Source organism: Pagrus major, chromosome 4 (assembly GCF_040436345.1).
Source record: "Pagrus major chromosome 4, Pma_NU_1.0".
Classification (NCBI taxonomy): domain Eukaryota; kingdom Metazoa; phylum Chordata; class Actinopteri; order Spariformes; family Sparidae; genus Pagrus; species Pagrus major.
In genome coordinates, this window is record NC_133218.1 from 23,140,032 (window position 1) to 23,162,862 (window position 22,831).

The 22,831-nt window shown below is 39.9% G+C and overlaps 1 protein-coding gene across 3 annotated transcripts in view; it reads right to left on the bottom strand.

The window, feature by feature from the left end:
- dennd2b (DENN domain containing 2B) overlaps positions 1–22,831 on the bottom strand; it is a 49,166-nt gene that overhangs the window by 19,104 nt on the left and 7,231 nt on the right. For all 3 annotated transcript variants that reach the window (XM_073464142.1, XM_073464144.1, XM_073464143.1), the window contains exons 2-9: positions 17,279–17,377; positions 9,890–11,143; positions 7,990–8,135; positions 3,595–3,716; positions 1,981–2,196; positions 1,499–1,595; positions 1,280–1,324; positions 382–566 (exon numbers count right to left, since the gene is read on the bottom strand). In XM_073464142.1, coding sequence (XP_073320243.1) covers positions 382–566; positions 1,280–1,324; positions 1,499–1,595; positions 1,981–2,196; positions 3,595–3,716; positions 7,990–8,135; positions 9,890–11,143; positions 17,279–17,352 — 2,139 coding nt within the window. In that variant the 5' untranslated portion in view covers positions 17,353–17,377. The remainder of the gene's footprint in view (positions 1–381; positions 567–1,279; positions 1,325–1,498; positions 1,596–1,980; positions 2,197–3,594; positions 3,717–7,989; positions 8,136–9,889; positions 11,144–17,278; positions 17,378–22,831) is intronic.

The following is a 22,831-nucleotide window of genomic DNA, read 5'->3' on the forward strand; positions in this document are numbered from 1 at the left end:
ATCTTTGAATAACTAAAAACACTTCCTTGCCACAGAAATGGATGCTGGTTATTTTTAACTGTAAACAGGCTCCCAAGACTGCCCAGGCTCAACGTTATAACCTTAACCAAGTGTCAAAAGCTCATGGCACAGATTTTGTTATTCATTGATTTATTCCATTTAACTGCAAATTCATAATGTTTAGCTTTAGGGCTTACCGTTTCCATAACATGCCATTGATTTTTATACTGATTATAAAGTGATTAATGTGTGTGCAGCCACCTGAACACACTACTTTGCTGCAGGGAGTGCTTTTAAAAAAAGTTCCTCCTTTCAACAGCAAGCTTTAAAAACAGTCAGCATTTTAGGGGATGGGTTCAGTTATGACTGTTATGCTTTTACCTTGGGGAACTGATAGGTGACCTCTGGGGAGTAGGAGTTTTTGCTGGGTTTCTTTTTTAGAGAAACAACCACAAAATACTCAAAGAGTTCTCTCTCCTGCCACTCGATGAGCTGCAGCTCCAGTGTGCGGTAGCTGGGGGCCCGTCGAAGGATGGACTGCAGTTTCAACAACCTCTGAGTATGAGCTGCAGAGGAAAGCACACATCAGTATATACAATTCACTGTCTGGAGTGCCAAAATGTGCCGAAACTTAATGGTGGGCAAACATCTAAAAATGGTAATAGGATCCAAAGGTCCCTTAATTAACTGAATGCTGAAGACTGAAGTCACCTGCAGTATGTGCCTGCTGTGGTCAGATTATGAAAAATAATTAATTATTAGGGTTCCTATATGATTATAAAGTATTTTAACCTCACACAAAAATTGAACTGCATAAACAATTATTTATATTGTTTTCTCTTCATTTTTATTTATTTATCAACTAATTGATTACTAATACAAACCCTCTGCCGGGCCCCACTTTGGGCAGCCCTGGTCTAAACAAAATTCACACTTTGCAGTTCTCTATGTTAATCTAAGGCCTACAGGTCATTAACCTTCCACGTGTCAGGCCCTGAAATGTAGTGGTGTAATTCACTTTGACTGAAAGCTTGTGTCCAAAACAACACAATATCTCATTATCGTTCATTCTTGTCATTTAATCAATACATGTGATACATGTTGTATGGTACTGATAATCCGTGCATATGCTAAATGTTTCAGTTACAATTCTGCAGCCTGTCCGGTCACACAGGATCGCTTGTTGGATACAAAACTGTTGGAAGCTGTTGCATAAGCAGTGAGAAAAGACAGAAATGTAGCACCTAACCTTTGCCAAGGCATTCTTGCGGTCACTCACCTTTGAACCTGTCGTCCGAGTCGCTCTCACTCTCGCTGTTGTCATCTGGAAGCAGACATGAGACAGACAAGAAGGTTTTCGACAGGTCAGAGGGCAATTTCACAAACATGTATTTATGTCATGAGCTGGACACAGAAAGAACTCTATGTGGGTGGCTGAGACACAAATATTTACTCACTTATCTGGCCAGTGGATATAGGGAATATAGAGAGCCCTTACCTCTCAGAGATGTAGTCTCAACATTGGACATGGAAAGCTTCTTCAGCCTCTTCTTCCCACGTTTAGTGCAGTAAATGGAGTTGATCCTCTGGACCAGCTATAAACAGAGGAAAGAGGGAATTCTCTTTTGGGGAATCTGAAGTTGTTTCTTTTGATCCTAAGTATAGAAGAAGTGGGTGTACCTGGCCAAAAGTAATACTGCACTGAGCTTTAAGGTTACAGAAAAATAGAACTGAAAAGCGTCATGGCAAGTTCTTGAGAAAAGGTACCACAAGAGCTGAAACCCAAGCAGTAATTAGGCACAAGGACAGTGTTTCAAAAACATCTTTTCTGAATACAAGTGATCCAGATCTGCTCTGACTCTGACCTGGTCCCTACAGAAACCTGAGCTGCTCTCTGAAGCAGGAAAGGAAAGAGAGAACACAGTCAGAGCTCTGCAAGGACTAAGTGTGGGTGTTTGTGTAGGATCTTGTAGTGTGTACCTTGGGGATCCTCCAGTGCCTGTGTGAGGCCAGGGTATCACTGGTGCTACCGAGGCTATCATCCAGCAGGCCACAAGGTGAAGTGGAGACACCCAGCTGGGGGAGAAGCAGCATTTCATCATGGCTGTAGCGTTTGGACAACTGTGACATCCGGTGGCTCTTCCTGTCACTCGCACCAGTGAGGCGAAGGGACTGGCTACTGGGTTTGGAAGGCAGCTGGCCAGGGAGACATAATATCAAAGGTTTTTTTTTTGTTGTTTGCTTTTTCTTTACTTAATATGATAACTTATAGAGTAAAAGGTAACAGGGCAGAGAGTGGAATATGACTTGCAGCAAAGGGCCAATGGTTGGAATCAAACTGCTGCTGAAGACTCTGTACACGGGCCGCCCGCTCTACCAAGTGAGCTATTAGGGCAACCCAAATATGGCAGGTTTGGTACGTTTCATTCATTCACAGGTATAGTTTTAATAAATAGTTATACCACTGCATTAATTCAGATATTTTCCTGTAATTCATTTTCATGAAATCAAACCTGTTTTTTTGAGGCCATTTCCTCTTGTATATATATATATAGTGAGTTTCATTGTTAGTGGCAAGGTCCTCCATTCCCGCACTAGATTCGACTTGCCTGCAAAGGCATGGTGGATTCATAGGAAATGACGCATGCATGTTATCCAACTTCACTGATTCTCACTGATATTTGTCTTGGCCAAGACTCTCTTGAAAAAGAGATTTTTAATCTCAGTGAGACTTCTTCCCTGGTTAAATAAAGGTTAAATAAAAAATAAAAAATAAAAATAGCAGCCTGACTGTTTACTGTTCACTCTCTATAAACCCAATTGAACATTATTCTTTGAACATTAAAAGCATTAAAAGGGTTCAGCCAGGGAACACAAGAAGCAGTAACAAGAAACATAATGTATTTGTCTGAGAGGTTAGCACTGACAGCAGCGACTCATCAAAAATGTACATCTACAAAGAAGACATGATAATTTTCTGCATTTTCTGACAGCTGATATGTTTTAAATATTGTAGGGAGTAATGGAACAAGAAGGAGCAGCCACAGCGATCTGCTAAATGTAGAGCTGCAGGTGACAGGGTGCTTACCTACAACTCCTCAGCAAAGTAACAAATTTTACTGCGCATGAAACCAGACTGCAGCAGGGAATCAGATTACTGTTGCATGATGGTATCTAGCCAATTATTGATTGACTTCTTTTGTAAAACATCATGAATTTGTTTACACTGTAAACAGAGAAGCAGTTGCTCTTCTTTTATATTCCTGTAGCTGCTCAACAAGTATGTGCTGCACTTGAACGGCACTTGTTGTTACCACCAGTATCCATGGGTGGTAACAACAAGGGCTCCTGCGTTGAAGTAAGGACGCCCAGCCTGGAGATGTGTCTTTCTGTGGAGAATCTCCAGGTCTAAACACATCCAACTGTTTCCTGTAGTGTCACAAATGAGGTGTGAGATTCTTTAAAAGATCTTGTCCAGATTCAGCCCTGACAGCCAGTGAGGGGATTTACGTTAACACAGGAAAACATACAGTATGTGTTATGTTCATTACAGGAAAAAAAAGTGCTGTTAATCCCAAAAGGTTTGCGACCCACCTGAGGTGGAGAGTTCAGCTTCCTGTCCATGGTGGTCCAAGATCTGTTGCTCTCCAACAGACAAGACTTCCGACCCAAACTCTTCCGCTTCAGGTCAACATCCTCATAGGGGTTCTCCTTCTCTGTTGGGAGGAAGTGCATAATCAATGTAGCTTAAATATAATGTCAGTGGTAAAGCTAGCATGGACAGAGGGTGTTTTCCAAAAAGACAGATGAGGCTGTGGGGTCAAAACAGAGGGCAGTAAAGGGTGTCGGAGGGCCTTCCTATGGTTAGTCTGGAAAGAGAGGAGTCCTGAAAGGTAAGTCAAAGGTGACTCCCAGCTGGCTCAAGTGAACTCCCTTCTTTCAAAACAGTTACTGTTGGCACTGGGCCTCACAGGTCTCTGCGGGCCCAGCTAAAACTTCTGGACACAACACTGCCGGTGAGTCACTGTCCAGGCATGTTCACTGTCTGCTGTGAGAGGTGAGGAGGAGAGTTGTCTTCTTAGACTGTGAATCTGGCAATAACATTGTTCAACTACTGAAGAATTTCAGTGTACAAATACATGATTATGATAAAAAAAAAAATCTTGGCAAGTACTGTATGTATTTATGTAAAAAAAATTCAGAATATGGAAAATCAAAACATTTTTAACCCAATGCTATGTGCTTAAACATGTTGTGGAATTGCAAATAAGGCATAAGTAATGACGATACAAAACACAGTTAATGCTCAAACTATTGACAAATGTTTAAGGAGCTTAACATTAAAAATGCAACACTGCCCCTTTAGGAGTTTACAATAATCACAGACTTTGCTACTGCTCTATAGATGTACTAGATGATAGCAGAAAAGAAAAGAAAAGAAAAGAAAAGGAACGTTACAGAGCACTGCACAGCTCTCACTGATGTCACCTGGCAAAGAGCCAACTTCAATAAAGAGAAAAACTTGTGTAACACCACAGTCCATGTCTATTCAGACATTCGCTCTGAGAATAGCTTTTTGGCAGGGTCTGAAAAAGGTTGTGAGAAAGTGAAGAAACCACAGCGAAGAATAAAAACAGAGCCATATGGCGTCGAAATGCATGAGGGAAACTTTTAAAAGAAAGAAAAGCAGTGTTATCTGTCAGAAGAAAGGGAGAGAACAAAAATCTATGTGGTAGCTGTGTTCCTTCTTCCTGAGTATATTAGTGGAAAACCCGATAAACTCAGCATGTCAAACAATGAGTGTGTGCTTTTAAAAACACCCAAGATTAACCTACAGGCAGAGCTCTGTTCAGTTATCTATTTTAAGGTTAATTATTGAACCTGTCTGAGGTACAAACACACACACCAATGCATAGACAAGGTGCGCCTGGGATCATTAGAGTGTTATGTTGTGTCACACAGTAAATTAGTCTACTGGAGTGATTTTCTGTGCATCATTAAAGCTGAGGAGCAGAATAAGAGGGCTTAGTCTGACCCCACGTTGTGCTGCAACTCCATTAAACTGAAGCAATACTGTAATGAGAGCCTGCTGGGAAAATGATATGTCTGTATAGCCGCTTATGTACTGGAGGGTACTAATCTACTCCTCTGATTACAAACATCCAGATCTCTCTCTAACACACCCCCAGACGCACAGATTTAAGCAGGGAGTGGACGCACCTCAGCTGCACACAGTGATTGTACATTTCTGTTTACACAATGGACTCTTGGGGCAGGGCAAGGCGGCACAGAACAAACTATACCAACAATGTCAGTTTCAGTTTACCCTATAAAGTGGACGAATGACGGTATAGTGGCACGACTCACCCATTAAGTCGTGAGCAGAAATGTGTAAAAATAGGTCACAGTTTTGTAAGAACATTTGGCGGAACCACAAACCATACAGATACTGTGCTTGTGACCACATTGGGGAAATGTAGGAGTATTTTTGGCTTATTTTGCACCAAAGAATAACAAAAGCCCCAGTTCCAACTGTGCTTGTAACTGTCTATGTGTAACTTTATTGGAATGGGAATCACTCATTACATGTAGAGACAGATTTATTCTGAAAAGTAGAAAATACTTTGCCAAAAGGTAAGAAAAAACTACATCAGTGAAGGTAATACAAAGCTTGGAGTTTGAATAAGACCAGGGGCCTCATTACAGAAAATCGTCCTAATTCCTTGTTCCTATTGCTAACATCAGCATTAGCTTCTCCAACAGGCTAACATCAGTGTTATCCAAGTTTAACAGGCTAACATCAGTATAATATAATCCTAAATGTCATCCTAAACTGAGAAAACATCTGATTTCAGACTTAGGAAGTTTCTGTAATGAGGCCACAGGACTGAATCATAGTATCACTGGAGCACAGGGTGTGATTCATGTGCCTGTAAACAGATCACTCTTTGGCACTCCGTTTATCACCTACACTAGTCAAAAGCACTTAAAACAGTCCCCTAATATCACAATCTATCATGCATTTGTAGTAACACTGTAGTCTAGATTACAAATGACTTGCACTCTTAAGGTAAACATCTGGCATCAAGCACAGGTGCGAAAAACCCAAATGGTGTGAGTGAATGTCATACAAAGACAGCTAAGAAAGGAAGCCAACATGTCCTTATGGAGTTCAGGAAATGTGAGGGGATTTCTTTGCATTTAATGCTTGTTAAAATAGGGGCTCAGAGGGACCAAAACATGGCTCATTTACTGCTGTGGCTGCTTTTCACATGGATCATCTAACCTGTAAACCACTAGTGTAGTGGTGGTGGAAACCACTGCGCTCCACCATTCAGTTTTAAAGCTTTGTTTTAAATAACTGGAGCAATTTCAAACTTACTCAGTGACGATGTCATTGTCCGGAACAAACAGAGATTGGCAAAAGTGCGTCTCCAAACTGCAAACTCTACACTCACGCTGCTGGATGAACAATGGGGGCTTTGTGAGGATTCACATGAAAATCAGTCATGCCCTGACGCTCCCTCTGAGACTGCTGCACATCCTCGGCTTCCAAAAAACAAGAATGCTGCTGAGCACGACACTGATCACTGATTCGAGAACAGCGTGGCTACTTGTAGAAATACCATGAGGTAATGTAATACTTGCATCAGGCCTTATTTGGTCATCACTGAGCATTTATCATACAAAAATATTTCAGAGTGTGAAAACTTTTTTACTGCATCTGAAATCGAAGCTTTATCATGAGACTGCACTCACACTGACACACATTTCCACCACATTAAGTATTCACTGGGGGAGCTGGCAATTGGACTGGGCAGAAGGCCTGGGGGTCATTTGCTAGTGGAAAGGAATTTGGCTCGCCAACATGTTCAAGATTTCATACACACATCAACTCAGAGAACATTTGAGTCGATCCTGTTTACAGTGAGATACACATGTCACAAAATAAAGATCTTCTTCACTGTGAAAATAGTTTTACTGAGTTTTACAGTGCTCATCTGAATATGTATCAGCAGAGTGCTAGTTAGCAGTGTGAAATCTTTCCAGTAAAATACAACCTATAAAACCACATGTGAGCCATTAATCTTATTCTCAGGCTGAGTGTTCAGTGACTGCTCCCACGCTGAGACTTTTCTACACCCCACACCTTTACATGAGGCAGATGCAGGAGGAGGAGCTTCCCTCACAATCTTATGACATTAGGCCATGCTGTAGGGGATCTCATTCTCACTAAAACATTTGACTACTGTCTTCCAAGGCCACTGATGATATCATATAATGTATGTATGTACACTTCATGAAATGCTCTGAACATGAACTAACGAACACTTTTTCTTTGACTGTGGTTTAGACCTTCTGATACAGGGGAATACCACCTTTAATTTAATCTTGGTGTCAATACTTTGAGTTTAAAGCAAACACGTACTTTACTTTAACTCAACCACATTTTGTAGGCAAATATGGTCATTTTTACTCCACTGCATTTATTGAATTACGTTACCTGTTATTTTGCAAATTTGCATGCTGCATCAAAGCCAAAACAGTGCATGTTTAAATTTATTTAGTTTATTGGCAATCAAATAAGAATTCCAATTCCAATATTCAGAAAAATGCTGATTATCAAATCAGAAAATGTGCAAGGCCGATAATTAGTTGACCCAAAGAATATTGTGTATACATACATGTAAATATATGTATAATTTACATTTACCTGATACTTAACAACATTTTTTGCCAGAAAATTACTTTTGATACTTGAGTATATTTAATATCTTACTTTTGTATGTATGTCTTTTGGGTACTTCCAACAACACTGCTTTTGCAATTACTCAACTACCAAAAAAGTTGACTAAAACATACATTTTCTGTTAATAGATTCATCGACTTATCCTTTCAGTTATAAACTGTATCCAACAGTGACCTTGTTCAGACAGAAATGAGTGAGGGATCTCAGTGTATTCAAGGCCAGTGAAGCAGTCTGCTTACCTACTATGTCCTCATAGGCATTCTCCTCTAAAGTGCTTTTGGAATTGGGTCGACTCCGTGTGTCTGTGGTCAGTGTGCCATTCTCTGTAGGCGAGGATGGATATGAAGATGGCACACTCGTAGCATCCTCCGACTCACACGATTCTCTGGAAATAAATGAGGAAAGTCAAAACAGACCAAGATGGGAGGAGATGATACACACATGCTCAAAAATAACAAGGAGGAAGAGTCAGTAAGAGTCAGTGTCAAACTGCAGCCTCAAAGGAGCTAGACAGATAAGAGTAAACAGAAAAAGGCCAGATGGTATTAAAAATACTCCTTCTTCTCCATTTGCCAGCTAGACTCGGAGAAAAGCTGAACAGGTGGTTAAGACACTAAACACACGTGAAAAGCATTCTTACCCCTTAAAAGATTGAAATCAGGAACCACTAATTATAAAATACAGAAAAACAGAAACACCAGGATCAACATGTGCTCCAATAACAAGGAAATTCACAAGTAAACATGCAGATATCTTACTATTTCTGTGTTCTTTGCACAGTATAAGGCTCACACCACATGTCAGGGCACTGCAGAGGAACTCTCTGCTACATTAGTGCAGGGAACTACAGTACGGTCATGTCGCGCCATCGACAGCTTGTGGCTTTTAAGCTTGGTCTGAAATTGCTAGTGCCACAGGAATGTTAAACACAGAGTCCAAGGGATGAACGTTTACGGATTTCATCCCCTTTTTACATAGGGACAATCTGGAGAGGTCCCACCCTCACATGAAAAACACTGAGGACGTCTGATCCTGAGAGCTATAAGTTAAGAGTAAACACAAGGGCAGACTACAGAATCCAGGATTCAGCTAATATTTACTGTGTACTGATGTATTTCCACGTAATCTTTTTCTCCCTCAATACCTCACTGGAATAACTTTTCAGGAAGGACACATGAGGCCACAGATTGCTTTGAGAAACTGTCTTTAATACAGATTAGTCACCAATATCCGATCTGCTTGATGAGGTTTTTATTTTCAATTATAGCGATTCTATGTATCAGTTCTGGGCATTAACAACACACAACCTTTACAAGAACAAGTAGGTTGTTTTACTGTTTACTCCTCAGAGGAATGAAATGACACACACGTTTTGTTGTTTGAGAATGGAGGAAACACATTGATACATCCATGGGCATAGGGACCATTGAAACTGTAGGTAGGACAATGTAACAGAGGTTTGGAGGTTCTCCCCTAGAATTTCATGTATAATGGTGCCTTTTAACATGTGTTCGATACATTTATCTGGCTATAGTAGCATGAGAAAAATTATGGGCAGGCCTACATTTTGCAGTTTCAAAATGTACCAAAAGTAGAGCAATTATTTGAAGATATTAAAATGGCTTCAAGTACAGAAATTGATTCAATGCCTAATTCATAACAGCTTTGTGGCACCAGCTCATTATGTACTGGATACTTTTATTGGCCAAAAATACATACTTGCTAATATTTCAAACAGCAAATAACTTCAAATCCAACACATAGAACCAAAACAATCTAAATTAAAGTGATGCAATTAATCATGACTTTTGATGCTTTCTATTTAGCAAATTTCATAAACTCACAGTGACTCAAGATCTAACAGTTAAAAGATTTGAAGATAACAATAAAAAATAAAAGCTAACAGCTAGAGCTCCTCCCTGCCTTGATACCTTTCATCCCTTTTTGTTAATTCACATGCTCCTTCTCTTTCTCTTCATTTTTCTTTCTGAAGAAGAAAGTCTCATTTGCCATGTTCCTTTCCTCTTTCCTGTCATGTTTCCCTTCTTCCTACCCGGTATACTCTCTAGGCTAGACTTCCAACAATATTGTGTATTTTCATCTCGGTTAAAGGAAACATAAGCACACTGATATTCTCACCTGTCCTGGAGTCTCAATGGGGTGCTCCCCTCTGTCTTAACCGTTCGTGTCATGCTGGGTGCAGGAGTGGAGGGCAGAGGTGGGGGAGACTCCGAGGCTCTGTTTGGAGGTAGTCCATTTGCTGGTGACAGGCCCTTCTGGTCCCCTTTGGCTTCGTACTCAAAAGTGCGTTTGGGTTTAGGTAGGGGGTTGACTGGTGTGCCAACAGACGTCTGTTGGCTGGGTGGTTCTGGACTCTCAGACCTGGCTGAGCTCACACTAAACCTTTGTCTGAGTTTAGAGAGCTTATCAGGCACTAAAACAGCATCAGGTTCAGTGGCAACTGAGCAAATGCTGCTGCGCTTACTGGTGCATGTACTGTCAAAGTCGTCACCTATCATGAAAGACTTTTGTCTTGTCTTGTCCGGGGCATAGCAATTACTCAGATAACGTGGAGGGGATGGGTTGGGATTCTCCTTCAGGGCCTGCTCTATCTTCTGTATCCTGTTGAGGACTGCTGATGTCTCTTTCCGAGCAGACAGGGAACGTACAAATGTTCCCGAAGACTCTGACTTGCCCATCCTTTTCTGGAAGCGACCTACACCGTCTTTGTCTGAAACTCCTTCTTCTTCCTCTGTGTAGGAGCATTCTGAGAAAGCCGTGCTCATCCTGCGAACCCCCTTGAAGTCAAAAGTTTTCTCGCTACAGGGAGAAGAGAGCAGGCTGGGGCAGCCCTCACTGCCCCCTACACGCTCTCCTCCTCTTTTATCAAGACACAAACTCATCCTAGGCAGAGCCACCCTTCTGCACTCCCATTCTGAGATCTTTTTGCGGATTGTGGTGGGGGGAACACCTGCAACAGAGCGGCTGAGGGAGAGGGTACGTTTGTGGCTTTGGTTAGAGGAAGGTCCCAGTGACAGCGTGCTCCAACTCAGCGGCCGACCATTGAGTCCATCTCCCGGAGAAAGATCCCCTTGTTTCTCCTTCTGCTCCTGGAAACCCTGACCGTCCTCACAGGACTTGGTTTGAGGCTTATAGATGGAGAGCCTATTGTCCAGGCAGCTGATGCTCTTTGATTTGGTGAGACGGCCTTGGGATTCAGTGTCACCACTGCATAGGCTGGCGGCCTTGCTGCTCCAGCCAGCTCGTGCCAGGAACCTGCCGTCAGTCCTGACGTACCGGCTCTGCTTTCCTGCTTCACTGTCACTGAGGACAGGCTGCTGGCTCTGCGCCTGACTGGCAGAGAGGATAGGGCACGGAGATGTAGACTGGCACCTGGAACAAGACAAAGACAGGTGTGAACAAGCCAGGATTGCAACTCAGGATTCTTTGTTGTTTAATCTGTTGATTATTTTCTCAATTAATCAATTAGCTATTGGGTCTATAAAATGTCAAAAAATGTGAGAAGTCAATCGGTGTTTCCCAAAGCCCAAGGTGACATCCTTAAATGTTTTGTTTTAGTCCACAACCTACAGATAATCAGTTTACTGTCATAGAGGAGTAAAGAAACCAGAAAAAAAACATGTAGAAAAAACATCTTTTGGAGCTGATGCCAATAGTCATATTAGGCAGTAAAAAATTTCAATATTGTTTTATCAGCCAACATACACACGTTTTGCAATAATCCCTAAAATGTGGTAATCAAACACTTGAGACTAAGATATTTAACATTGACAGAATATTTGAACTTTTACTTGTTAAACTTTATTGTCCAAAATGTCATCAGTGCACTGAAACACTAAACTTCAGTGGGAATTTAATAGTTACAAATCACCCCCAAGCATCTTTTTCTGCATTATATTCTCGAAGAAAAAGTTTTCAGCGCATGTCACAACATCTATGCCGATACCAATATAGCCATGATAGGCCAATATCTACCAACAGTATCGGCCAACTTATATATCGGTCTGTCCCTGGTTTCTTTACAAAAAAACACACATTACAGCCTAAGATATTAATAAACCAAAAGAGGCAAATCATATGAGCAGCCAATAAATCCATTCAACCCTGCAGCCTGAAAAGTAACCTGATGTGGAACAGATGGAAGAAAATTGTTACGAATCAGCTGAAGTTCTGAGATAATTTCCACGATCAAAGACAGAATGAAAACTTGAGCCACTTACTCAGAATGACCACAGGAAAGTATTCTGTCTTTGGCGGGATGAGATTAAAACAAAGTCCAAAAGAAACAGACTACATTGAAATGCCACTGTGGATTTTTCCACATAATCAAAAGAACTTGAAGAGAATCAGTGCAGACCTCACACAGACAGCCAAGCTAGACGTATTACAGCGTTCTTACCTGTGAAAGTTTCACTGCTTCTCTCTGGTCCTCAAAGCTTTTTCTGATCCCTGGAGCTAAGTGAGACTAGGTGCTACAGCAGTCACACACACTCACTTATGAGGGCACCTTTCACCACACACAAACTTTTTCTCACGGTGCTCACCGCCTTTCAGATTGCAGACAGACAAACTTTCCCTATAAAACCCTGACACTGTCATACTCATAGACTATCAGGAACCTTGTCATGACTTGGATTCTGACTAAGTCTTGCGAAAGTGGAGCGTTGGGAGATCTGATGTCACAGGCATGGTTAGAATAACAAGCGTTATGGGGGAGGAGGAAGCTGAGGGCAGCGGACTGTGATCCAACAGTGCAGGTTGGGACAGATCTCGCTTCACACCTCTCTGCCCTTCCCAGGTTTCATACGTCCTGCTCCAGGGTGGAGAGACTTTTGCAGCAGCTTGGGACCTGCAAGCTGCAAGCATGATGGATGCAGCTTATCTGACTTCCCATGCCTTGAAGAAATTTGAGAATTTGAGACAAAGGTTCACGTCTGGAGATTTGTACTGTTGGTTTGTAGTATTCCGAAATCCAATATATTGATTTTTCAAACAAAACTTTGGGTACTATGATTATTCAGACTGCTATAGGAACTGATATTATCTCTGAACATGATTTCCTGAAAGTTCAAAAATGAAAAAAGAGGGTTTTGTTGGTGTGCACTCACACTTTGACTCTCACAAACACACTCAATAAAATATATTCTAAGGCATGTTTTATCAGTGATACAGGCAAAGTACTGTAAAAACTATTCCCCAGTTTAAAACTTGTTATCCTGAGGATGGAGTTGTAGCAGCGGAGGTGTCAAACACGCACTGTAAATGTTTGTACATTCACAAGTGCACCATTTTGGAGGTTTCAAAACATGCAGGGCCAAATTCAGCTTTGGAGGGGACAATTTCATGACATTTTCTCAAGAGCAATTCCTGAAGAGGACACCAAAAGTAGAGCTGTAACTCTGCTAACAAAGTAAAGCTATACTGTTACTGCAAACAGTGCTAGTTGTGTTTACAGTGATATACTGGGGGGGACTATAAAACAAGTAATAAATGAGTTTTGTTAACTTACTATATCAGTCCTTTGTGGACATTCATTTCCTAATACAGAGGCAAATTCTATACCCTAAAGAGCTCCCAGGGAGCCAAAAATAAACGTGTTCAGGGTGATCAGATCATGTAATGCGCATGTTATGCACAGATAAGAATACAGGTGTGCCTTGAGAGTTTGACTTGCCCTGTGATGTGCCTTGGGCACAAAAAGGTTTTTTTTAAAAACACTGGTCTAGAGGTATTACAGCTACTTCACATAAGGCTGTACATTGTAGCTGCTTTTCATGAAACAATACTGTATTCAGGTACAAACATTAACAGATCATCTTTCCTATGCTGTAAATAAGCTGAGCTCTGGTCATGATTCCTCACCCTAACGCTAATGCAGATATTTAGATATTTGAGCTTGAAAAGAGCTCAGGATAAACTCCAATCTCAGGGCAGATCAGATGAAACTTGGATCAGGTCACTTGGTATCATGAAAAAATACTTTTGAGCACAATATTAAGCAGCAGTCCAAGACATGACATGCTGCAGAGGTTCAACAGGGAGCTATTAGAAGTTGTTTTCAAATTAAAATTGTTCTGGTTCCCTGGTAAAACTCCGAACTCAATGTCTGCCAAGGAGTATTGCATGCCTAATGCAGGAGCCAAAGAGGGAGCAGCGTCTCCGAAGCTTAAAATCAATGGGAATGTTTTAGCAGCAACCAGACTAAACACTCAGAAATGCAATTCTAATGCCAGTAAAAGTACAGTTTAGTGAGTTAATCACTTTGTTTTGATGGCCTCTGGGCTTTAATTTTTTTAATTTCACAATTAAAACATGAAGAGGATGCAGCACGGTCTTGACCATGATTCCACCAATTTGACAGTAATGATATGGGAAAAAAGGTTTAAACAGGCTTCATATTGTGCTTTGTGGTTGTTTTAGAGACTGCATCTATGTTTCATTTTATATACAGTAGAGTGTCTTCACTCTGAGATACTCTCTTGACTGAACTGACTTTGAAATTCATCTTTACAAACTTGTAAGCTGATTTGATTCAGATTTTATTACTTGTAAGTCTAAGATCCATGACTTGGTAACAATATGACATGATTCAAATATAGTAAATTGTATATATGTTTCTTTTGTATTATATTATTTCGTTTTTGTGTACTCTATCATTTTTTATGTTTTGTTTGTTCAACTGCAAAAGCAAAATGATCCACAGAATAAGCCTCATTTAGCTAGATTAGTCTTTGTGCTGTTAAATAAAATAAAGACACTTTGATTTGACATGAAAAGAAAATATGTGCAGATTTTTTGTCTATTTAAAGCTGGGGGATTTTAAAGGAGTCCTGGTGGTCTGGTTCATGCTTGTGAAAATAAGCCCAGTTTAGTCAGCTTCAGATGGGCCGGACACACATATACAGTACTGTACAAAGAGCTGGATGCCAGTCACAACCTGGCCTCTGGCTTTCACTCAGGCTTCCAGGGCATGCTGACCACAAGCCACTTCCTGTTACTGACCAGGATGGAGGGAGCAGACTGCTCACACAAACAGCACTTCTGCTGTTACAGTTCAACATAAGTAAATTTTATCATCCATCAGCGCCTTTTCCCTGTCACTCATTTATGCATTATCATATATAAAACTCTAATCCAGCTCACATTTCATTCAAGAGTATGGGAGTTTTTATTTGCTGACATAACAAGTAAATGAGATCAATCCAATGAATGTGCATTTCTGGGTATGTAAACATTAGTCACAGTGAGCTCTAACAGCCTTGTCAGCCTGGTTTGTGTTGCCAAAACACCTCACCGGATTGTGTTTGTAGTTCCTTGTGATCCTGGAGGTGCGGCCCTTTCACTGAAAGTACAACAGACAATTGGCAGGAAAAAATCTGTATCTGGTAAATCATTTCTCAATTATTCCCTCGCAGAAGATCACAGAGCAAGATTAAAGCATGTTTTTCGTTTAGCTCTTTATTACTTTTTCCACCATGTTGCTGCATGTTGCCATGTGTGCCTCTTGAGAGCACACAGTTCAGTGTAGGCGTAATCTGTCCTAGAAACCGATCCTTGGTTGACTGCACAGTTTGGTGGGATGAATTGTGTAGCACTGTCTGAAACAACAAAAATGTCTCCCCATGTGTTCAAACATGGAGCTGCAAAGCATCTGTGCTTCATGAGCTTAAAATATGATCTTTACGAATCTGGGGTAACATGAACCCATGAGGACAGCAAGCTTGTAATAAGGCTCCTATAATGACAATTACATTTATCAAAAGAGGCTGAGGTTAAATGAACAATGATCACGTTAGAGGAATGCAGCCAACGCGAGTGTGATTAGCGCTTTCCTCATGTTTACATTCACAGTTTACCTTGGGAATAGTGTACATCTGACAACTCTGTGGTGATATTACACGTTTGCAGGCAAATGAAAGGCATTTATCTGCATCATTATATTAACATTATCATTAAGGGTCCAGTTTTTAAGATTTAATGGCATCTAGGAGTGTGGCTGTAGATTAAAACCAGTTTAATACACCTGGTCTGACATTTCCCTACAGTGGCCACTAAAAATGCAAAAATAAATAAATAAATAAAAATAAACACAAAAGGCCCTTTCTAAAGCCAGTGTTTGGTCTGTCTGCTCTGGGCTACTGTAGCAACATGACCTGCTCCCTCTACATATAAAAAACTCATTGTAAAGGCCTTTACACACTGTGTGGATTTTTAAAGTCACAAGTCAGTATTTTTTGTAACTGCTGTTTTTGTCAATAGTCCTTTCACACAAGAAAGCAAATATTAAGCAGAGAAAAAGCATTGTCATTTGTTTTGTTTTTTTTCGGAACGAGGTTGATTTTTCTTTGTAAAATGAATGAATGTCAAGTCACAACTGCTGGTAATGGCAGACCTGTTGATTGTTTATATTTGTCATCACCCTGTGTTACATGACAATGGACAGGAAATTCTAAAAACAATGTGACAAAGGTGACTTGGGATGAGTAACCACGACTGCTCCCTACCCAAACAGACTTCTATAGTTGTGGAATTTACCGTTGCAGAACTGTGATATTATGTGACCCATGTCAAAAAATGACACATTGAAGCATACTATCACATATTTGCATGTCTGCCGGTGTGAATAGTTTTGATGCGACATTTTCACAGGCCAGTATTTCACATTTTTGTGTCATTTATTCATCACGTCAGCGATGTGTAAGGCCTTTAGGTAACAAACACACAATGATTGTTAGTTGTTATGGTGATGATAGTATGAGTATTATATTCTATTTCTGCCCCTGAATCATACACATTAACATTTGTGTGGTTTACCACTTCCAGTAGGCCTAATTTACACCACAAGCAATTAAAGAAAGACCAGCTGCCACAGGTGACGTTATGTTTGGTAGTGAGGAAGTAACAACCAGCACTTGAAGTCAAATAGTAGCATTACTACTTTATATATTAGAATACAGATGGCAGCACCATTTCTTAAAACATCTTGCTCAAAATCAGCCACCAGACAGTCACAGGTGTGAACACAGACGGTTCGAAAGTACAATAATCCCGTGTTATGAAATCTTTTCTTGCCAGTCTGCCTGTTCCTTACATGACTTCTTGGTTAAAGAAGCTTTTGAGCTTGGTAAAATTTGACAGGATGATAAACTGTCAGAATGAATAGTCCAGATATCACATATCATTCACAAAGTTTGTTTTTCTCTCCCAGCAGGACATGATAAGCTCTCAACATGCTAACACAAGCTTCAGCTCACTACTCACAGCTCACAGTTGGATGGGGCCCTTGTCCAGGAAACAGGATTGTACTTGCAAAAGCTTTGGAGGTCTTATCATTACTGACAATCATTAGTCGTTCGTTCCGTAAGTGGAAAAAAAGAAAAACTACCACAGGATGATCATTGATGGCATCTATGTTGTAAATGAATGAAATAATGAGTACTCTGAAATTATGTGACTTGACTGGAAGTGCACATTAGCCCGCCCACTCCTGTCCCAGATGTCACTGACCTGTCGGGGACGTCCCGGGGGGCTTTACCCCCTCCTGCACGAGGCGCAGCCTTCGAACTCTTGTTGGCTGTCATGTTCGTCTGCAAACCGCCCACTCACCTGATGGACAAACACAAGGAAGTGAAACATCAAACATTTTGTGAGCAAAAATACTTGAACTCATAATGCAAACTAAAACTCCTCTAAGTTTGTTTGGGTTTGTCAGTGACAAATCAAGGCTGTGAATGAAGGCTATCACTGAAATATGAAATAAAATCAGACTTCACAACAGTCCAGTCCTGTCACGGACATGGGCTTTAATCCTGCACCACATCAAAAGCCAAATGGCCCACATTGACAAAACCATGGCCAGGACAAAACTGGGTGTGCCATCCATGAGAACAGGCCAACTCATGTTCACCACCTGCGTTTAATATTGGTCAGACACTCCTTAACTCTGGTACCAAAGGGTAAACAGAACATTAACAATATGATTTTTATAGGAAACAATGGAAAAATGATCACTGCAACCCTATTGTCCATATTAGTTGTACATGACACAAGTTCTTGACACTGTCAACCCTGAAACTGACAGTCACAGATTCACATGGGAGTAAAATGGACAACCTTTTGTAAGGCAGGATAATAAAAAATCCCACTTCACCACAGGTGCCATGTTGAATCATCAGTGCAAACACTGCAGACGAATTTCAACAATCCAGAATCAAGCGGCATAACTATCACAGCATGTAGACATTGTTGTGCCAGAGAAATGCTGCTGCACACAGCTACTGTATTCCTCCACTTACAAAAATGTATATTTTCACATAAAACACCACAGAACTACTTTGGTGCCACTTAAACAGTTAAACTGACAAGACTTGAACAAGGTCTTGTTCCAGATTTGGGTCATAGCCAGAGAGGAAATTAGGAACGACAGACATTATTCACAGTGATTGTTCATGTATTTGCTACACATAAACCAGAAGAATACAGAGCAAAAATGAATCATTTTGATGCGTGTAGACATTAAGGTTCTGTAGTTATTTTGCAGCAAACTGTGCATGTTTGTGGTGCATGATTTAATCAAGGTCACCACAATGGATCATCACGTGTCTCCCTTAAGCACAACATGTTAATTTCAAAGGCTGCCTTCAAGTAGCTGCAGATACTTTATTGACTAGAAGGCCAGGATAAGAGACTGGCAATAGCTTCATCAAAGGGTTCAAACTAGGTATAGACGATTATCTGCCTGGACAACTATCAGGGCTGATAGTCAGCATTTTTGTATCAGTTTTTTCTGTCCAATTGCAGATAAAATAAATGAATTTAAAAATGCATTAGTTCGGCTCTGATGCAACTCTCTTTCTCTGTCTGTAGTCACCAATCAGTCTCACTCAATGTTCCACCTACACCACTATCTGATTGGTTACATGTCACAAGTAGTAGCCTATCAGCATTAAACAATCTGAGTCTGGAAAGTAACTAGTAGCTAAAGTTATCAAATAAATTAAGTCGAGTGGTACTTGTAAATTGTGATTAGTTACATTCCATCACTACAGTTATTCTACACTTTGACACCAAGACTTCTACTGCAAATATATATCAGTTCTTGATTACTAATAATCAGTGTTGACCCTGGAAAACCATATCGGTCAATCCCTGGCTCAAACAAATCACAACAAAACAAATGTCCTCACTTTGTTTTTTATATTTAGTGTGGCCATAATGATACAAAATATTTGAGGACGATATCGAAATTTGAGAGTTCCAGTAATGTTTTTCCCAAAACATACACAAACATTTTTGATAAGAATCCTTGAATGTTTTGTCGCACTTTGTAGTTGGGAAATAAACTTGTCATATACAAATAAATCTGCATTAAGCTAATATCAGGCGTTACATCAGACCGGTCATTTATCTGTCTAGCTTTTATATGTAGCCATGCAGATAGTTTTGGCGTTATTTGCAAAGGTTCAGAGATATTTAACTCACATGCATGTTGTTATTACTTATAGACTGTGGATCCGTTTCAATTACATTCCTTTATTTAACACGACAAGACTTCTGCCTTGTGATCAACATTTCTCGGACTGGATCTCATATTAGACCAGCAGTTAGTTAAACCCTCCCCTCAAACTGCAGGTCACTGCCCCTAAAAATCACTTTTTGAAACACAACGTTGGCCCTTTCAAGAAGGCTCAAGTGATTGTTCTGGTGCATACAGAGGTCAAATGGAGATCCCTAGAGATCAGAGGTGGAGGATGGGAGGCTGCTTGGCAGCATGACTTGTTTACAGGAAGTTGTTGTATGGAGAAGGCAGCCAACCAGTGGTGGAGCTGAGTCCTATAGAGACAGATGAGGAGAGAGAGGGAGCATTCCTGCTGTCAGCTATTTCCTGTGACTGTGGACTCTGCTAAGAGGACAGGCCATGCATCATTATTTTCATCAAACACAAAAAATCATGGTGTCCTGTCACAGTCTCACTTGCAACTCTCCAGTGCTGTTGTTATTCTGTGTAAAACATATTACACTCACTTCTGTATAGAAAACTGGTGTGAAATACAACAACAATGGTAGGAACATATACGTATTTCCTGTGACAGTACAACAATGGAATTTAAACATACAGACGTACATTAACCAGTGTGGTTATCAGAGGGACAGAGCACTGCATTGAGGGTTGTTCAATGAAAACACACTTTTTGGATAGCCAAATGAAACAAAGATGAGCTAAATAATGTATCAATGATTGCATGATAAAACAAAACAAATCACTGTGGAAAGGCAAATTGAGACAAAAATAAGCAGAACTTGAAAATATTCTGCTTGCATTAAATTCAGACACTGGTAACAGTGTAAATTATTATTTCTGATTAATACCTGCTGAAAATATATTGTATGTTTTTGGAAGTGACATTCAATATTCTCCATGACTCTCTTTTCTGTAATTTCAATTTGTAACACCCTCAAAGGAAACATACAAGGATTAGAGTGTAAAGAGTGTGCCAGGAGCGAAGAAAATTAAACTGTCGGCTCCCCACGTCTAAGTTATACTACATTGAGAGCAATGTTTATTTGTATAAATTTATCTTTTTTTTATTTTTTTGGACGGAGGACGCTACAATCACAGAAATGGGTCACAGAAGCCCAAGATGGACTTTGCAGTGTAAACACCAAGGCGTTAGCCAACTGACTTCCTGAGGTCTGATACCATCTCCCTACACAAAATCACAAGCTGTAAACAACCACTTCTGAGAAAGCTCTAGAGTACCTTTAAAGTGCATTCAACCAAATTCAATACAAATTTTCTCTTGAGATGACAGAGCCAAAGGCAAGCTAACGGTCAACTGTGACAAGCCAACAGTGTCATACTGATGGGAGGCATTCCTTCAGTCTACTGTGTCTTGATGACACAACTGGCATTGATAAGTGTTCAAATGTTTGGTGTATTACTGAATGAGGTAGGACTGGAAAGATATTTATGTTTGCGGGCACACTGTGGCCTGAGGGTGTTATTTAGGACAACAGCGTATGGCAGTTTTGTTATACAACATTTGACTTGATAAAAGTTCGTAATATGCTCTTCAAATAAAACTACTCTGCCAAATAGGAACATGCACGCTTTACAATACTTCCTTGGTAGGGTTGCAGCAGTGTACCGATTTCAAATTATACCAAGGTATGCAAATTAGTGGTTATTTTACCATGTACATATGCTTATTTATGGTATAGAGTTTGACTGTATTAGTGTCATAAATACATATATATATATATATATATATATATATATATATATATATATATATATATATATATATATATATATATACATACAGTATACATACACACATATATATTTATCTGTCAGGACAAATTATAATGAAATTTAACAAGAAAAAAACAAATTATTGTCATTGCCATTGTAACTGATAATAACAACAACAACAACAATAATAATAGTAATTATAATTATAATAATAATAATCTGAGGTCTGAGGAGGATATCGTACTGTGAAAATCTCCTCAGATGACAACTTTTACTTTTAGAGTTTAAATTCTCTAATAATTCTTATTCAGTAGGTTGATTCGACAAACTTGTTGGGTTGTCGCTTATTTGCATATCCAGCAGATACAGTGCATCATAATAATTAATATGGAGTCATGTATGTAACCATCTAATCAATGTCCAGTGTATACTCTCTTTTAGTTCCATTTTGGTCTCCACCAACGCCTGAGGAAAATATGTGAATTTAGCTGCTAAATGCTACACCATGTTTACCAGCTAGTCATTAACTTTATTCACTGTTTGGTGCTGTGCAGGGGTAGCATAGAGTATATTTTCACAGTGATTTTGTTGACAGCAGCTGGAAACATCACTGGTGAGAACGGCGGGAATATGGCAAAAAATTAAAATGCAGGCCAGAATTTGTCTCCAAATTTTATTCCAAGCTGCAACATTTGAATACAGACAGACTATCATTCCTACGGAAATCATGGGAGACTCAGTTGAAAACAACAATAGACACTGAAATAACCATTTACTTTTACCTTCGAAAATATCCATATGTAACAGACTCAGAGAAATGCAATATAATATCTTACAAAATGTCTATATATCTCCATATATGTATAGTAAATACACAGCAGGGGCCTCTCCAAACTGCCCAAAATGTAAGACTATTTTAGGGACAAGATTTCACTGCCTCTGGGAATGCGAAAAGATTCAACAGTTTTGGCAAACTGCATGTGATGAGGTTAGTGTGATAATCAAGCAGCAATTACAGCCTAATCTAATATCATGTCTATTGGGATGTATCCCTGAATCACTAAGATCACATAAGAACACTGTAAATGTTTTGCTTATGTTGGGCCGAAAGGCTGTTATGATCAAATGGGTGGGAGATGAACCTCCTTCAGTACATCTGTGGAAGTCTTTGATATCAGACTATATTTCTCTAGAAAGACTAAGATTTGGTATTAATGGTCAGAAGGACCTTTTTACAGCAAAGTTTGGCAAAGTGTTGGAGTACCTGGGAACTCAGAGTGCAACTGCCTGAAATGTTACACCTAATAAGGACTTTTGAGATCACTGCTGTGGATGTATTCTGGATTTGCTACATATCTCATATAATCTGTATACACTGTGCTGGACTGTTATAATTTTGAAAATGTTAAACGTTGAAAGAATGTTAAAAAATAAAATAAAAATGCAGGCCGGAAAATGTAAACAATAATCTGGAACACAGCAAATGGCTCTGTACACCTGAAAGGAGCGGCAGAGTCAGATGATAATTCCCTGTGACTTTATCACTATAATCTACACCTTTCATTTTTACTACTTACTACATACTTTATGTAGACTCTAAAGATGAAGACGAGTGAGGTGTTGATGTCTGACCTCATGTTAGATGGTTTGCACTGGAAATGTAACAAACTTATCTGGTCAGGTAAGAAACATGAGTTTAAAGAGTCTAAAGAGCAACACACTGGCAGCATACGACACATGTCAAAAACACCAACAGACCTTTTTTCTACGCCCACAAACACAGTGGTGGCATCTTGACACATGTT